Source organism: Uloborus diversus, unplaced genomic scaffold, assembly GCF_026930045.1.
Source record: "Uloborus diversus isolate 005 unplaced genomic scaffold, Udiv.v.3.1 scaffold_1363, whole genome shotgun sequence".
In the NCBI taxonomy this organism is placed as follows: Eukaryota; Metazoa; Arthropoda; class Arachnida; order Araneae; family Uloboridae; genus Uloborus; species Uloborus diversus.
Genome location: NW_026558058.1, coordinates 1 through 16485, shown reverse-complemented (window position 1 = coordinate 16485; position 16485 = coordinate 1). Strand labels below are relative to the sequence as shown.

General features: G+C 32.5%; 2 protein-coding genes across 2 annotated transcripts in view; both read left to right on the top strand.

Annotated features, from left to right (window-relative positions):
• Positions 1–2916, top strand: part of LOC129232752 (V-type proton ATPase catalytic subunit A-like) — a 32187-nt gene extending 29271 nt beyond the window's left edge. The window contains exons 5-6 of the mRNA XM_054866856.1: positions 2258–2409; positions 2794–2916. Coding sequence (XP_054722831.1) covers positions 2258–2409; positions 2794–2821 — 180 coding nt within the window. The 3' untranslated portion in view covers positions 2822–2916. The remainder of the gene's footprint in view (positions 1–2257; positions 2410–2793) is intronic.
• A 5957-nt stretch (positions 2917–8873) lies between these two features.
• LOC129232753 (myb-like protein AA) lies at positions 8874–10993 on the top strand. Its single transcript, XM_054866857.1, has 2 exons — positions 8874–9052; positions 10444–10993. The coding sequence occupies exons 1-2, from the start codon at positions 8874–8876 to the stop codon at positions 10991–10993; spliced, it is 729 nt and encodes a 242-aa protein (XP_054722832.1).
• Positions 10994–16485: the final 5492 nt, after the last annotated feature.

The following is a 16485-nucleotide window of genomic DNA, read 5'->3' as shown; positions in this document are numbered from 1 at the left end:
ATAGTATCTTTCATAACAAATTTGTTATTAAAATTTTTTTATTATATTGGTTTGCTTATAACTTTAGTATGTTTAAATGCCACAGAAAAGAATTTTGTGTGTTGTAATTATTATGTGGCTTATTGTCTTGTTCCAACTTGTCATTAGCATTAAGACCTTATTTGGAGTATGCTGTTCGGTTTTAGTCTCCTTATCTTAAGAAAGATATTAATGTATTGGAAAGGGCTCAAAGGCAGGCTACAAGGCTAATAAATGGACTTTCTCATTTAAACTATGATTCCAGGCTTAGAAGGCTAAAAATGTACAGTCTTGAGCAAAGAAGAGACCGAGGGGACATGATTCAGTTGTTTTAATCTATTAAAATGAAAGATGTTACAGGGCTGAAGTTTAGCACTGAAAACATGACGAGGGGTGTTTGTTTTAAGCTATTTAAATCTCAGGCTAACATGGATATTAGGAAAAATTATTATTTTAGCAGGGTAGTGGAACCTTGGAACAGCTTATCGGAAGAGGTGGTAATGAGCAAGGGAGTAGATAGTTTTAAGAGGGCCATTCATTGATCTTCACTGGGGAAATTGTAAATTGACTAGGACCGGCCCAGCTGGGCCCAGAGCCTGTTGCTGGTCATAACTTTTGTATTTGTTTTAGCATGGGTTTTTCTGTCTATTCCAATGATAAATCAATCATGAAATTTTTTTTTTTTTTTAAAGTGAAAATTTAAATATTTAGTTCTGCTAACAACTAATAAAATTAATTCGACACTTTATTTACAAAACGTATTTTTTTTTTCAAATTTTAATAACAATAATGTTTTAAAATTTTATTTTTCAAAAAAGTTTTAAATTTTTTTGAGAATTACCCCGATGCAAGATGCAATGTTATGTTTAGTCTTTTCTTATTAAGGGATAATAATCAGAAAAAAAATCCTTATGAATTCTAAGTGAGGTCAGAATTTAGTTTAAGCCAAATAACCCTTTTTAAAAGTCAAAAGTTACGAAAACTGTATTTATTTATATAATTGCGCTCTGTCAAAAAAAAAAAAAATGCTCTCAAAAGAAATTGAGCCTCAATCACGAAACGTGGCAAAAATGTAGTTTAGTAAGAGATATGCAAATGATTTAACTTCTTCCGATACTGAAATATGGGTAATCACGCTATGTGCACATGAGATGCATAGCTAGGGGAGTTTCAAGTTGTGAATTCTTGTGCTGTATGGCTATTATAAAATATCTGTCAACTTCAGTGAACAGAATTGTAACAAGAGATACCCGGCATTATGAGCAGTTATCAGGCTTTTAGAAGGGGCATATTGTTGGCTAAACAGTGGACAGGTGTATTAGCCCACAACTCAGAGCGATATGGCCGTTGCTCGATGTTGGCCATGATGGATCAGGGAAGGAATAAGCTACTGTCGTTGAGGGTCAGGGCAGTCCAAGAATACAAAGAAGCACATTGATTGTGCTATCATTAGAGTGGTTATTTCTGCACCAATAATGTTGCTCGCATTTGTTGGAAGTCATTTACCGTTTTTAAAGTATCCAGTGGTATTAATTGTGACCATTCGGAGACAATTGTTTGATGCTGGCATGCAGATCAAATGCCCATTAAGATACCTACACCATAGACTCCACATTATAGGCAGTGTCGATTGGATTTTTACCCCAATCTTAGAAGGTTTAGATGTGACCGAATGGAGACGAAGGATCTTCAGCGATGAATTTTGAGTTAGTCACAGTGCTGATATAGCTGCTAGAGGTGGCAGTGGAACCAAATGATTTTTTGCCTTTTCATGCCATAACTTCTTAACAAAAGGAATTATTATTCTGAATTTATGATTATTTGCTCAGGTCCTACATACATGTTAAGTTTTGTAAAAGTAGTATGTTTCCTTCTCTGCTGATATTTTTTTGTGACAGAACATATTTAGACCCATCGTGTGAATTTTTTTTTTTTTGTGACAAAAGCTTTTCCATAATCTTTTGATAAATTTGCTGTTTTTTAGCGTATGAAACATTGTGGATTTTAATTTTTCAATTCTTAGAGCTACTATTATTTTTAACGCATAATAAAAATAAAAAGTTACTGTTTTTGAGAGAAAAGCTTTTGCCACAACTCGAACCTGCATTTTTTACATAATTAATACAACTAATTTCCTGTCACAGAATATACTTAAAAATATTTTATGTATGTTTTAATACCCTGGTTGGTTTATGTTGGTAAAGTACATTTGATTCATTTTGTTTGTTTATTTATTTAGGATGTGATCTTAGAAACTGAATTTGATGGTCAAAAGTCTCAGTACACTATGCTTCAAGTTTGGCCTGTGCGTCAACTTCGTCCAGTGACAGAAAAACTTGCTGCTAACCATCCTCTTCTTACTGGCCAAAGAGTACTTGATGCATTGTTTCCGTAAGCTATATGAAGCTTTTTTTCGCCCATTCTATATTGTTTTAAAACATTGATATGATTTTCTTTCATTTTATTTGGACCAATTGTTATATCTTTCTTATAAATTTGAATGTGTTAGTTTTTTAAACAGATATTAAGTTGTAGTAGCAGTGTGGCATCAGATAATCAGTGTATCATGATATATATTATCATATGTAACCTGGCATTTATTGGCTGTTTTTTTATAATCAATCAACAAGTTTATATTGTTTTAATTTTTTTAAACTGACTACTGATGAAGTCATAATGCCTTGTACCCTTAGCCTTTTTTGAAGTTTTCTATTGCCCTTTTGAAGCTTATTATTGTCTTTTTGAAAGTAATTTTCTTTTTAAATGTAACTGTAGCCTGGTGCCTTACGCGGACATCAGGTAACTCATCGCCCTCTTTTTCATAAGGAACTCGTCTGAAGGGAAAATACATTGGGCCTGCGGGAATCACGAGTTGAAAGTACTCTTGGAGGATATGAACCAGCGGTTTGTCGACGTAAAAGTGCTGCGGATGCCGACCATAGAAGTGATACTGCAATTGTTTTCAAGGCATCTCGTTATAGACAGTCAGCATCAAAAAATTGCCGTACAAAAGTGCAGAATACATAAAAAAAAAATACGGGTATTTACTCCCGGTGTGCTCTAGAACATGTGCTGGCCTATAACTTTTTTTATAAAGCAGTATTGAAGAACATTGGACCGTGTAACGGTGACAGGAGAATGTATTAATAATTGTATGTATATATTTTATGTTATTCATTTATCTATTTTTTGAAATCGTATGTATTTTTATGTTGTTCATTTATATATTTTTTGAAATTTTATGTATATATTCATCTATTCATCTCTATTTTTTGAAATTTTATGTATATATTCATCTATATTTATTCATTTATATTTTATATTATTCATATATTGTATGTTATGCACATATATATATTTATATATATATATATATATATATATATATATATATTGTAATTATTTTTTGAAACAATAAATGATAAAATAAACGAGAGGAGAATATCATCTCGTTTATTTAAAAAAAAAAACTATAGCCATTATTGGACTTGTATGTGATGATAACAACCTACTGTGATCTTTCGAGTTTGAAATATAACATTTTAACAACTTAGTGTGATCTATCGATTTTTTAAACATAACTTTTTTATATAAAAAAAAAAAACATACTGCAATATATTGAGTTTGAAATGTAACATTTTAACAACTTAGTATGATCTATCGATAATAATACTTTTATAAAAGTATGACATTAATAAAAAAAATTGACATGATATGATGTTTAATCTAACATTAACCTTATAATGTATGTATAAATATTAGGTTTAGGTGGTCTAAAAAAAATTAATTAATTTTTTAAACAAAAAAAATTCATTTCATTTTGTGCAGCGGCAATTTTTTTTTTTTTTTGTGTAAATTTGACCTTCACGCTTGCGCTCTTATCTCGTCACATGCGTAACATCTTCCTTGCACGTGCACTAGTCGTGATCGATTAGATTAAATGCGTTTTGTTTCCTCCTTTTGCGAGTATAAAAGAAGCTCATCTCGTCTCGACTAATTCACTTTTCGTTCCGAGATTGAAAACCGTGACTCCAGAGCCTATATATATATAGAGAGAGAGAAAAAATGTCTTACAAGTGCTATAGAAATTTTATTAGCAGGCATTCTTGTAAAAAAACTGTGTGTACGCTATGCGAAAGCGTTGTTTCTTTCGGAGATTTTGAAAATCATCATAAATACAAGCATCGTTTGAATCCCTTGCAGAGATGTATGTATTGCAGGAGCTTTTGTTGGAATATCGGAAAAAAGATGCTTCAAGGGGAGCATTTGTTAAAATGCAGTCAACGCTACTTTAGACTGTACGAAAATGATTGGCGAGTCTTGCAGTTGATGGCTATAGACTATCCTTCTTCTTCTACTGCTGCTGCTGCTATTACTGATACTACTGCTACTTGTGATGCAGTCGTCGTTAAACCTGCTGCTCCCGTCATGGTATCTGCCGAACATCGTAAAAAAACGTTTCTGAATGAAATCCAAGTCTTGGAACGATCTCCGCCATACGACGAGGAGGGATTTCAAGACAGATTGATCATCGATAGCGATGTATTCTCGGCATCTTCTTCTTCTTCTTCTTTCGAAGAGCGTGGTGTCGTCCCCGGAGTGATTGAATTTCCACCGACGCCATGCAGTGTCAACATTGAGCAGATCGAAATACGCGGTGACGAGAAAGAAAAAAGTTTACCAGAAACTTTACCTCCGACTCCTGTGCCACCAGCATCATCATCATCGGATCCGATGGATATTTCGACGCCGGGTGACGTGTTTAATAGCTACACGATGAAAATCAATTCGTCCAATCCGCTGATACCGACATTCTTTAAAAACGGTACGGACGGAACTTTGATGAAAGGACTGAAATTAAAATTGTCTAATGGTTTGAAATTTAATTTTAGTGTAGCTGATGACTATTTATATGTGTTTTACTAATGTTTTATATGTGTTTTACGAATTGTTTTATATGTGTTTTACGAATTGTTTTATATGTGTTTTACGAATTGTTTTATATGTGTATTTTTTAAAGAAAAATGAAATGATTGTATGAATAAAATGAATGAATAAAAAAAATTTTTTTTTTAAATAAAGTGTCCAATATTGGTTCTTTAAGTGAATGTATTTCGAAATATCTAGTATAGTTTCAGATTGATAGATGAATTACAGTGAAAATGTTCCAAAATATCTAGCATAGTTTCAGATTGATAGATGAATTACAGTGAATATATTTCAGAATATCTAGTATAGTTTAAGTTTAATAGATGAATCACTGTAAATGTATTCCAAACTATTTAGTTTAAATTAGATAACACAATTACAAAAAAAAATATATATATATATATATTTTTTTTTTTTTTTTTTTTTTATGTGTTGACGACAAGAATAACGATACGCAACCTCTTTATAAAAATAAATTTCAAATCCTTTATTTTTTCATTTTTGTGTATTGGTAACCATGTCTACATTGATTGCTGAAAAACATCTCGCAACAACAAAAGTAACGGAACATGTTTCAAACTTTCCGAAAAACATAAAAAAATGTCCTCATTTTATCGAAATGGCTCGCGAATGGAAAGCCATTTACGATATCGTTAATACTCAGTTTAATTTTGCCGTCATGAAATTGGAACGTTTTCTGGAAAGCTGGAATGACTCTGCGATCGACGATGATCTACGTAAAAAACAAATCTTTTCGATTCTCGAAGCTTATTTGGATCCGGTTTTCGAAACTGCCGAAAAATATCTGAATATTCTCGTGACTTTTAACCCCATGATTAAAAATGGATTTTTTTTCTCAAAGAAGCTCAAAATTTACACAAATTCGTCTATTGCTGTGATCGCAATGTATCGTCACCACGGAAAAGACGACAACGACAACGACGTTTGCATTCGCTATAAATCGAGCAAAGATGAATTGAAAGCTCAAAAATACGAATGGCAATTATTGATGGAAAGAATGAAAGCGTTCCGAAAACGAGCGCACGAATGTACCGATATTTCTAACGGCATTTCTATAAACGATTTAAAGGAATGTGCATTTGGATATGGTTTTATGAATACGATTGGCGATTGATTAACACGCTTTTCGGGGAAAAAAATCATGTAAAATAAGCGACACAGATTCGAAACACACACACACAAAAAAAAAAAATCTATATATATATAGATTTTTTTTTTTTTTTTTTTGTATGTGTGTGTGTTTCTTAGCTCTTTGTCGGAGTTGTATAAATTGAAAAACATTTTTACACTTGGAATAATCTATTTTTCTAACAAAGACAACGAATTGTAACGAAGAATAATAATATTGCAGATACCGTCCGCCCCATGTCATCATCGTCGAGGGTCGATATAAATTTGAAATATGTTCTGGAACGTTTATTATTACAAGAATATCGTCATCGACATGATGATGACGATAATAATACTAATAATAATGAAAATCGAGTGGGAAAAAACGAATATGTTTCTCTCCATACGATTCATTTACGAATTTTGGAAAAAATTGCCCATATTTTAAACGGACCTCATTTTTGGAACGGATTGACAGAGTTTTTTATTTTGCAACAACAAAATAACTGTCAAAGTTTCATCAAAGTTCATCGGGAATGTCAATTGCGATTGTACGAGATTTATAAATTGAACGCGATACTTTTCACAAATGAGGAAAAGCGTATCATCGAATCGGTGCTGAGTAAAGATTACGTGCCGAAAATCGAATTGACGAAATGCGCGGGTATCATGAATAAAAAATATAAATTCGTCAATCGTTCGGCATTAGAAATTCTTTTCGCTTCGGATCGCCAACAACAAAAACCGGCGAAACGAAAATATCGTCGTGGTCAGAATCAAATCGAAACCAAAAAAGATGAAGAAGCAACAACAACAACAGAAGAGCAAAAAGACGACAGAATAGAAGAAGGAAAAAAAACGGTCGTCGACTTTAGAAAATATATTGAAAATTTACGTTATCCTCTGACACCCTACGAATCGTGTGTACACGATCCCATGGCGTGTCAAGTATTTTATTACGTCAAATATTTACACGAGCAAATACGGGATCCGAATCGCGTTTATAAAATTATCGATCGAGCATTGACGGTAACGAACGAAAGCGATGACAATCGACGAAAAGTCTTGCGTCAAGAAGATCAAGATTGGTCTGAACATTATTTATTTAATATCAGTGCACATCTGGAGTTTATTAAAAAGAAATGGAACGAGAATAACGAACAACCACAACAAAAACAACGCAAGAGACAACACAAAGAAACGCAAAAAAAACCCAAAGATGGAAAAAAAATGAAACTCGACGAAGAAAAAAATGAACGAGAAGATGTCGTCGTCGAACCGAAAGAAGAAGAAGAAGAAGAAGAAAATGGCGATGAAAATGTTGATCTTGTTTCGGAACAACAACAACAAGAAAATGAAGAGGAAGAGATGAATGATAACGATTCCGATTATGAATCTGACACCTAAAAAATTTTCAACGTGTCAAAAAGTTTGACAACTCACAAAACACATCTTGAAAAAAAAAAAAAAAATTTTTTTTAGATGTGTTTTTGTGAGTTGTCAAACTTTTTGACACGTTGAATTGTAAAAGCATACTACTAATATTTCAAACGACATACTGCGATCTATTGATTTCGAAATGAAACCTTTTTCAAACAGCATAAGCCTCTCCGAATTTCAAATCACAATCTTGAAATTCGGAGAGGCTTACGTTGATGCTGCTGTCTAACAAGAATCGGACGATTGTAGCTCGGGAGGTGAGAAGTTTAAGGAACTTAATATAGATTTTGTTAGATCTGATACACTATCCGATACTGAATCTTCTAATAAATCACTCGTATCCTTGCTCGCTAATATGATAACAACATAAGCAAATATTTTTTCAAATCACAATGACGCTGCTGTCTAACGATTGTAGCTCGGGAGGTGAGAATTGTAACGAACTTGATATAGATTTTGTTAGATCTGATACACTATCCGATATTGAATCTTCTAATAAATTACTCGTATCCTTGTTCAGTAAGCTAATATGATTACAACATTGCTGTAACCGAAGAAGCGTTACCTCTAATTCCTTTGCTGGAGTTTTTGAAACTGTTCGTTCACTTTTTCGTTCAATTTCTCATATACCCTTTTTTCTTCAGCGGTATTTATTATACTATAGAATCTCTCCTTGTTGAATTTGTCAAGAATGCATTAAATTGTCAAATTTATCCTAATGATTTATATTGGCATCGTACAACTGATGGAACATTCTTTCTCCACTGTGAGCATAAAAAAATTTAGTACCCGTTAAAACACAAACTAATCTTTTTAATCCATTCAGTCAATTTTTCGATATGTACAAATTCACCCGAGATACTGGTATTTACTGTATTATAGGATCTCTCCTTGTTGAATTAGTCAAGAATGCATTAAATTGTCAAATTATCCTAATGATTTATAATTCAAAATAAATCAAGCAAAATTTCGTCCCCGTTAAAAAACACAAACTAATCTTTTTTAATCCATTTAGTCAATGTGCAAATTCACCCAGTATTTTCTATACTATAGAATATCCCCCCTTGTCAAAAAATTTTAATCCATTCAGTCAATTTTTTTAATCCATTCAGTCAAATTTTTTTAGATATGAAAAAAAAAATGTATTTCTAAACAAATGTAACTGCGCATGCGTAAACAAGTAGAAGGGGAAAAAAAAAGGAGGGATTGTTTTTTACGATCAAGATTATCGCGCGAGATAGGTTGTTTTCTGATTATAAAAGCGCGATATTTCGACGTTTTCATTCATTGTAACTCGTGTCTCTCGAGAGATTTGCAAAGAACAACAACAACAACAAAATATATATATATATATAATGGATTTTATTGAACTCAACCCGACAGACGATGAACGTGACCAATTTTTCGTGGAGCAACAAAATGATGAAAATGATGGACGACAATCTACCACCACCAACCCGACAGACGACCAATTTTTCGTGGAGCAACAAAATGATGAAAATGATGGACGACAATCTACTAGCACCAAAAAAAGGCAATTTATTGACGGGAAAAAAATTTACAAGAAACGAAAAGTGGAAAAAAAAGTTTGTACACCGAGTCGATCGGTATGCGTTTCCGAAACGGCACAAGAATCTAGAAGAATTTTATTTGCCGACGAATTGAAATCGGAGAAAAAAAATAGACCCATTTCGTTTTTTTCACACGTTCCGGCTATCGTGGCAGTTCATCCTCAAAAAGGATACTCTGTGAGTAACGGAATAGCTTTCCTGAGTCGCGATGGACCGTTCGAAATGAAATATTTTAGTGTTTGACTTGGGAAGATTGCATTGTTCCGAAATGTTATTTGCCCCGAATGGTCCGACTTATAATTTATTAAAGAAATACGCGATGGAAAATGGTATACCCATGACTCAAATGTATATGGAAGGTATGATTGAAAAGAGAAGTGAAAACTATCGCGATAATGCATGTCCCAGTTGCTTTGATCCGGATTGCCATCGTTTCGAAATGGTGTTGGCATCACGATTCTTGGTGGATGTTTGGAGAATGCCGATTGTTCATTGATTTTTTGTCGTAGCCTCGATGCCAATCGATAACATTTTTTTGGAAACACTCTCTTTTTTATTTTCGTCAAAACTTACATAACGTGTCGACGTCATCAATTGATAACGTTTGGAGGTCATCGCTGCTGCTGTATATAAAAGCTCGTTCTCTGGAGCAAAAAACTAATTCTACTACCGTAAAAGGTAGACATGGAAAAAAAAATTTGGATGTGTTTCCCGACGTATCTGTCGTGGACGATGTTTTGGACTTGAACGAATTGGATCTCGAGATGCTATGTAAAAAGACGCATCCATCTGAATTTATTCAACGGTTTCGCTCGCTATCGATTCCGTTCATTTTTTACATACAAATGGATTCGCACAGAGTTCGATTTGCGAGGATAGACAAAAAGACCGCTCTGAACGAAGAAAATTTCCAGCGGAGTTTATTCGAGGGATTGTCGTCCAACGAATTGCGTGCGTTGGAATGGTTCAAAGTAAACAGAAAATTAAAAAGACCTCTTTTCGATGACTGCTGCGAACAGCAACAACAAAAAAAGACTACTACAAAAATCAAAAAACAAAACACGGATCGGCGGTTGAGTTTTTTGTACAGAAACATTTTTCTGGTGAAATATGGTTTTACGTTTGGATACAGGAGCGTGGCGGCGGAAGAACATCACGTGATCCAAACGAAAAACGTGCCGATATTCTATTACGAATTAAAAAGAACCTATTCGGTGCGAGAACGAAATTTCTCGGACGTGGATTTTGGTCATTTTAGGGGTTACGTGTTGCGTCCGGACAGAATTTTTGCGATAGCTCCGGAAACGACGTATGTGATCGTGACCCCTCAAAAATGTTTGTTTTCCTTTTTTAGAATTAAATCGTCGAGTTTATCCGATTTGAAACTGAAATTTAAAATTGCAAGGTTCAACGATGAAAGAAAATGTTCCGTGAAAAGTCTTTATCATCGTGCCACATATTGTCCTCAGCAGCAGCAGCAGCAGCAAGAACAACAACAACAAATGATATTCGTCGAATTTGTCGTACAACCACCACCAGAACAAGGAGAGCAAATCGAATCTTTGAGTGCTACCAATGACGTTCCTTCATCATCATCATCATCATCTTTCACCATGTACGATCAGATATCTCCTGTCACGAATGACGTTCCTTCATCAACATCGGTCACCATGTACGAACCGATATCTCCTGCTAACATCACGGACGACGTTCCTTCAACATCATCTTCGATCTCCATGTACGAACCGATATCACCTGCTAATAATACTAATAATGCTACGGAATACGGATCAAGTCTAGAATTTCAACCCAAAACACCACTAATAGATTTGTCTGTATTTTCGGAAGACTGGTTGAATGGTGATGACCTCGATTTTAACAATCTTGATATTACTAATTTTTGAATGTACAAATTGAATGTTTTTATCTTTGTATTGTATGATATGTAAATAAATATGATTTGTTTTTTTAAAAAAATATATGTGTTGTGTATCTTTTGTGTTTATCATTTTTGTTGTTTTTTTTTTTAAAAATATGTGTTGTGTATCTTTTGTGTTTATCATTTTTGTTGTTTTTTTAAAAAAAAAATATTTTTAAACCAATATTGGATAAGGATATCTGTTAAAAAAAAAATGAATTTTTAAATGGAAACCTTGAAAAAAGATTTACATGTCAAACCTTGAACAAGATTATCTAAAAAAAATTAGAAACATTGAGGTAATCTTGAGATGAAAATGAAAGTTAAATATATCTAAATGATTATTAATTGTAAAATAATAGCTGTTTTATATTAACAAGATTACATATTTTGCGCAAGTCAATTATTATAATTGGTATTCTGTTGAACGCAGTCCTAATTGGAAAATAATAGCTGTTTTCGCAATGGGTTACAAGTTTCGCGAAAGTCAATTAATATAATTGGTAGCTGTTATCAGGTTGTTCTCACTAAATCGTACGTGACCCGTTTCTGAAAATAGTTTTTGATTTATTTTATATGTTTTTTTGCCTTTTACAATCCAATATTGGCTCGAAATATAAGGAAAAAAAAATTATTTTTATAAATTGGATGATCAAATAATTGCAAATCCAATATTTAATCATCAAATTTATAAAAAATAATTTTTTTCCTTAAATATCGAGCCAATATTGGCTTTTCAACTGCTTCATCATCGATACCCTAAAAAATCGATACCGTATAGTGTAAATCGATAAAAATTTAATTTTAACCATCATCCACACGAATCCATTATCGATTTATTCTCTGGGGTCCCGTCGCTCTAAAAATTTTTTGAGCAACTGTACATATTAAGTTCAGTTTCGTGACATTTCCGGCATTTGTTGACATTTTTGTCACATAGTGCACATACGTGGCAGACTGTCAAGAGTAACGTTTAACACTAGATAATTTATTTCTATGACTATATGATTAGATATCTAAAGAAATCATGCATTTAATTCATTCGTCATTGAAATGATTTACCTGATATGCGAAATCTTGTCAAGATACATTATTCTTTCACACAATTTTAAAACCATAACCCTATAAACAGATTTTTGGCGAACTTTTATTTTTTATTGTTCAAATTCTTAACGTTCCTTCTGGATTTTCAATCTGTTCTGCGATAAATATTTTCAAGAAAATTTATTTGCTTACTGTCTATTTCAGTAGGATACTGTAGTAACAAAGGTTATTTAAATCATTTATGTGGAATTAGGTTAAGGAAAAGTGTCTAGTCAATGTTGTTAAGTTCGTTTTTTTTTTTTTTCATCGAATTGAAAAACTGATATTTTTTCAAATTCACTCAGAACAAAATAAATAAAATGTGTACTCACTGTTTATACATGGTGGTAGTTTTCTTTTCAGTTGATTGACCATTATTTCTTTTTACTTATCGAATTCTGTAATCTTACTATCATTTTATTCCACTCATGATAAAAATTAAAAATGGTTTAACTAAAAACGCGAAATCTCGCCAAGGCTACTTTGCTCGCACAATTCCAAAACTATAACCCTAAACAAATTTGGCGAAACCTTTCAGCTGAGAATAAAAGGAATAAAGTAAATTCTTTCTCGGTTAAACATTTTTCATTTTGTTCTACGATAATAAATTCAAGAAAATATTTTGCATACTGTCCATTCCAACTAAATGCTGCTGTAAAATATGATTACTTAAATTAATTTAAGATTAAAAAAAACTCATATTCTTACAAATTCATACAAAACAATAAAAAATTTTACCTGGTATAACGTTATCCAATTTTGTTAATCCATAGTTTTCTTGTTTACGCTTCCACCATTTAATACTTTTTTGAAAGAAATAAGGAAAACTAACATTATTTTGAGAAGCTCGAGAGTACTACTAAGGGACGAATTAATTTCTGTTGTTGAAGGCGTTCTTAGACATGTTGAATGCGTTACTCAGAACAAACTGACCGCGTTTACGTCAACAGATACACGTGGAGCGCAACGTGGCAATGTTTTAGTTGCATTCGCAGTTTTATAAATCACCGCAAGGTAGCGTATTCGAGCGCTGGAGTTCCGAATAGTTACATAAAAATGTTTTGGTTTTCTAAATAACAAAAAAATAAGTCATCAAATATTAATTAATTTAAAAAATAATAATAATAAAAAACATAATAACTAGTACTAAAAAAACTTTCGCTACCGGTAAAGTACAAAAATACGTATACGCAATCTTCCTGGGTAAAAATAAACACCTTCAGTGTAAAACGAAAGTTAATTCAAATCAAGATTAGAAATGGTAAAAAATATCAAATAGGGGGGTGGGGGAATCATAAACAGCAAAAGAATGAACGTGCAAGAACATACCATTAAAAATACCGTTAAATCAAAATAGAAAAGGAAATTGATAAATATACCGTAAATGAATTATTGCTGCATTAAGAAAAATTAAATCCTAACAAAAAAAGCATAAAATATGAAAAAAGAAAAGAAAAAGAGAAAAAAGATCAAAAGCAATTTAAAAATAATGATTCATAGTAGCTGAATTCGGAACTCCAGCGCTCGAATACGCGACCTTGCGGTGATTTACAAACTGCCGATGAAACTAAAACATTGCCATGTTGCGTTCCACGTGTGTCTGTTGACGTAAACACAGGCAGTTTGTTCTGAGTATTTATTAACGCAATCGATGAGTCTTAGTTTGCTTTCAGCTACAGAAATTAATTCGTCCCTTAGTAGTATTCTTGAACTTCTCAAAATAATGTTAGTTTTCCTTATTTCCTTCTAAAATATGAGTTGATTAAAAATGGTGAAAGCGAAAACTGGATTAACAAACTTGGATAACGTTATACAAGGTAAAATTTTTTATTGTTTTGTATGAATTTGTAAGAATATGAGTTTTTTTTATTCTTAAATTAATTTAACTAACCATTTTTTACAGCAGCATTTAGTTGGAATGGACGGTATGCAAAATATTTTCTTGAATATATTATCGTAGAACAAAATGAAAAATGTTTCACCGAGAAAGAATTTACTTTCTCAGCTGAAAGGTTTCGCCAAATTTGTTTAGGGTTATAGTTTTAGTATTGTGCGAGCAAAGTAGCTTGGCGAGATTTCGAGTTTTTAGTTAAACCATTTTTAATTTTTATCATGAGTGGAATAAAATGGTAGTAAGATTACAGAATTCGATAAGTTTAAAGAAATAATGTTAGATCAATTGAAAAGAAAACTACCACAATATATCCGTGAGAATTTTGTTGATGATTTGCATGGCATGACATAATTAAATCATAACGCAGAAATTAGAAAAATACGAAATAGAAAAATTTAAAAATTAACCGATTCGGCAATTTGAGAAAAATAACTCAGCTACAAATGCAAAATAATAAGCTCCAGCCAAGCAAGGCAAAAAAGTATCATCTTCTTTCGATAATAATTTGTAATCTCATATTGAATTTTCTAGCATTAATTGTTATTCTTGTCAGGCCACAATTATTATTTAGTTTTATCAAGAATTGATAAATATCGAATTCAAAATCGGGGAAATAGCTGCTAAGAACTACGAACTACGTAGTTTGCATTAATCTTTGACGTTTAGTAATGCTTCTTGAATTCTCATTTCTTTCTACGTGGACCAGAATATCCACAAGACTTTGAAAATTAATTTAAAAAGAATAAAGCGAAAAAATCATGCATACGAACAAAATTTACTAGACTTATTACCATTTTCTTCGTTACCACATGCGTTTGTTTTAGTTTTTTCGTTCGCCATTAGTCAGTGACTGCAGTGCCCCCTATAGTTCGTTGGAGTTGCGAATAACGTTAGCGTTAGGTTTCGTTTTCATCCTTCTTATAGCGCCACCTATAGTTATTTTCCGTTCTCAATACTGTTGTTTTGGAAAAACTTCTTTGGGTTACCACATTTTACACAACATTTTACCATATTAAATTAAATGAAAATATATATGGTTGGTTCTATGTTTAACGACTTTCAAAGGACCACAAAAAATCGTCCTTATGTAGAAAGCGTCTTTAAATAGAAACTTTTAAAACCATAGTGGACCATCTGGGACCGTGAAAAGCCGTCTTTAAATAGAGAAAGTAGTTTAATAGAGCGTCGTTAAATTCGGAACTCCAGCTCTCGAATACGCTACCTTGTGGTGATTTACAAAACTGCCGATGAAACTAAAACATTGCCACGTTGCGTTCCACGTGTGTCTGTTGACGTAAACACAGGCAGTTTGTTCTGAGTATTTATTAACGCAATCGATGAGTCTTAGTTTGCTTTCAGCTACAGAAATTAATTCGTCCCTTAGCAGTATTCTCGAGCTTCTCAAAATAATGTTAGTTTTCCTTATTTCTTTCAAAAAAGTATTAAATGGTGGAAGCGTAAACAAGAAAACTCTGGATTAACAAAATTGGATAACGTTATACAAGGTAAAAAATTTTATTGTTTTGTATGAATTTGTAAGAATATGAGTTTTTTTTAAATTTTAAATTCATTTAACTAACCATCTTTTACAGCAGCATTTAGTTGGAATGGACGGTATGCAAAATATTTTCTTGAATATATTATCGTAGAACAAAATGAAAAATGTTTCACCGAGAAAGAATTTACTTTATTCCTTTTATTCTCAGCTGAAAGGTTTCGCCAAATTTGTTTATGGTTATAGTTTTAGTATTGTGCGAGCTAAGTATCCTTGGCGAGATTCCGCCCATGTTAGTTAAACCATTTTTATTTTTTATCATGAGTGGAATAAAATGGTAGAAAGATTACAGAATTCGATAAGTAAAAAGAAATAATGGTAGATCAATTGAAAAGAAAACTACCACCATATATTCGTGAGAATTTTGTTGATGATTTGTATAGCATGACATAATTAAATCATAACTCAGAAATTAGAAACATACCAAACAGAAAAATTTAAAATGAACCGATTCGGCAATTTGAGAAAAATAACTCGGCTACAAATGCAAAACAATTAGCGCTAGCCAAGCAAGGCAAAGATGTATCATCTTCTTTTGACAATAATTCGTAATGTCATATAATTAAATTTTCTAGCATTAATTGTTATTCTTGTCAGGCCACAATTATTATTTAGTTTTATCAAGAATTGATAAATATCGAATTCAACATCGTGGAAATGGCTGCTTAGAACTACGAACTGCGTATTTTGCATTAATTTCTAACGTTTAGTAATGCTTCTTGAATTCTCATTTCTTTCGACGTGGGCCAGAATATCAACAAGACTTTGAAAATTAATTTAAAAAGAATAAAGCGAAAAAATCATGCATACGAACAAAATTTACTAGACTTATTAGCATTTTCTTCGTTACCACATGCGTTTGTTTTAGTTTTTTCGTCGGCCATTAGACTGACTGCAGTGCCCCCTATTGTTCGTAGGAGTTCCGAATAGAAAACCAAATGAATTT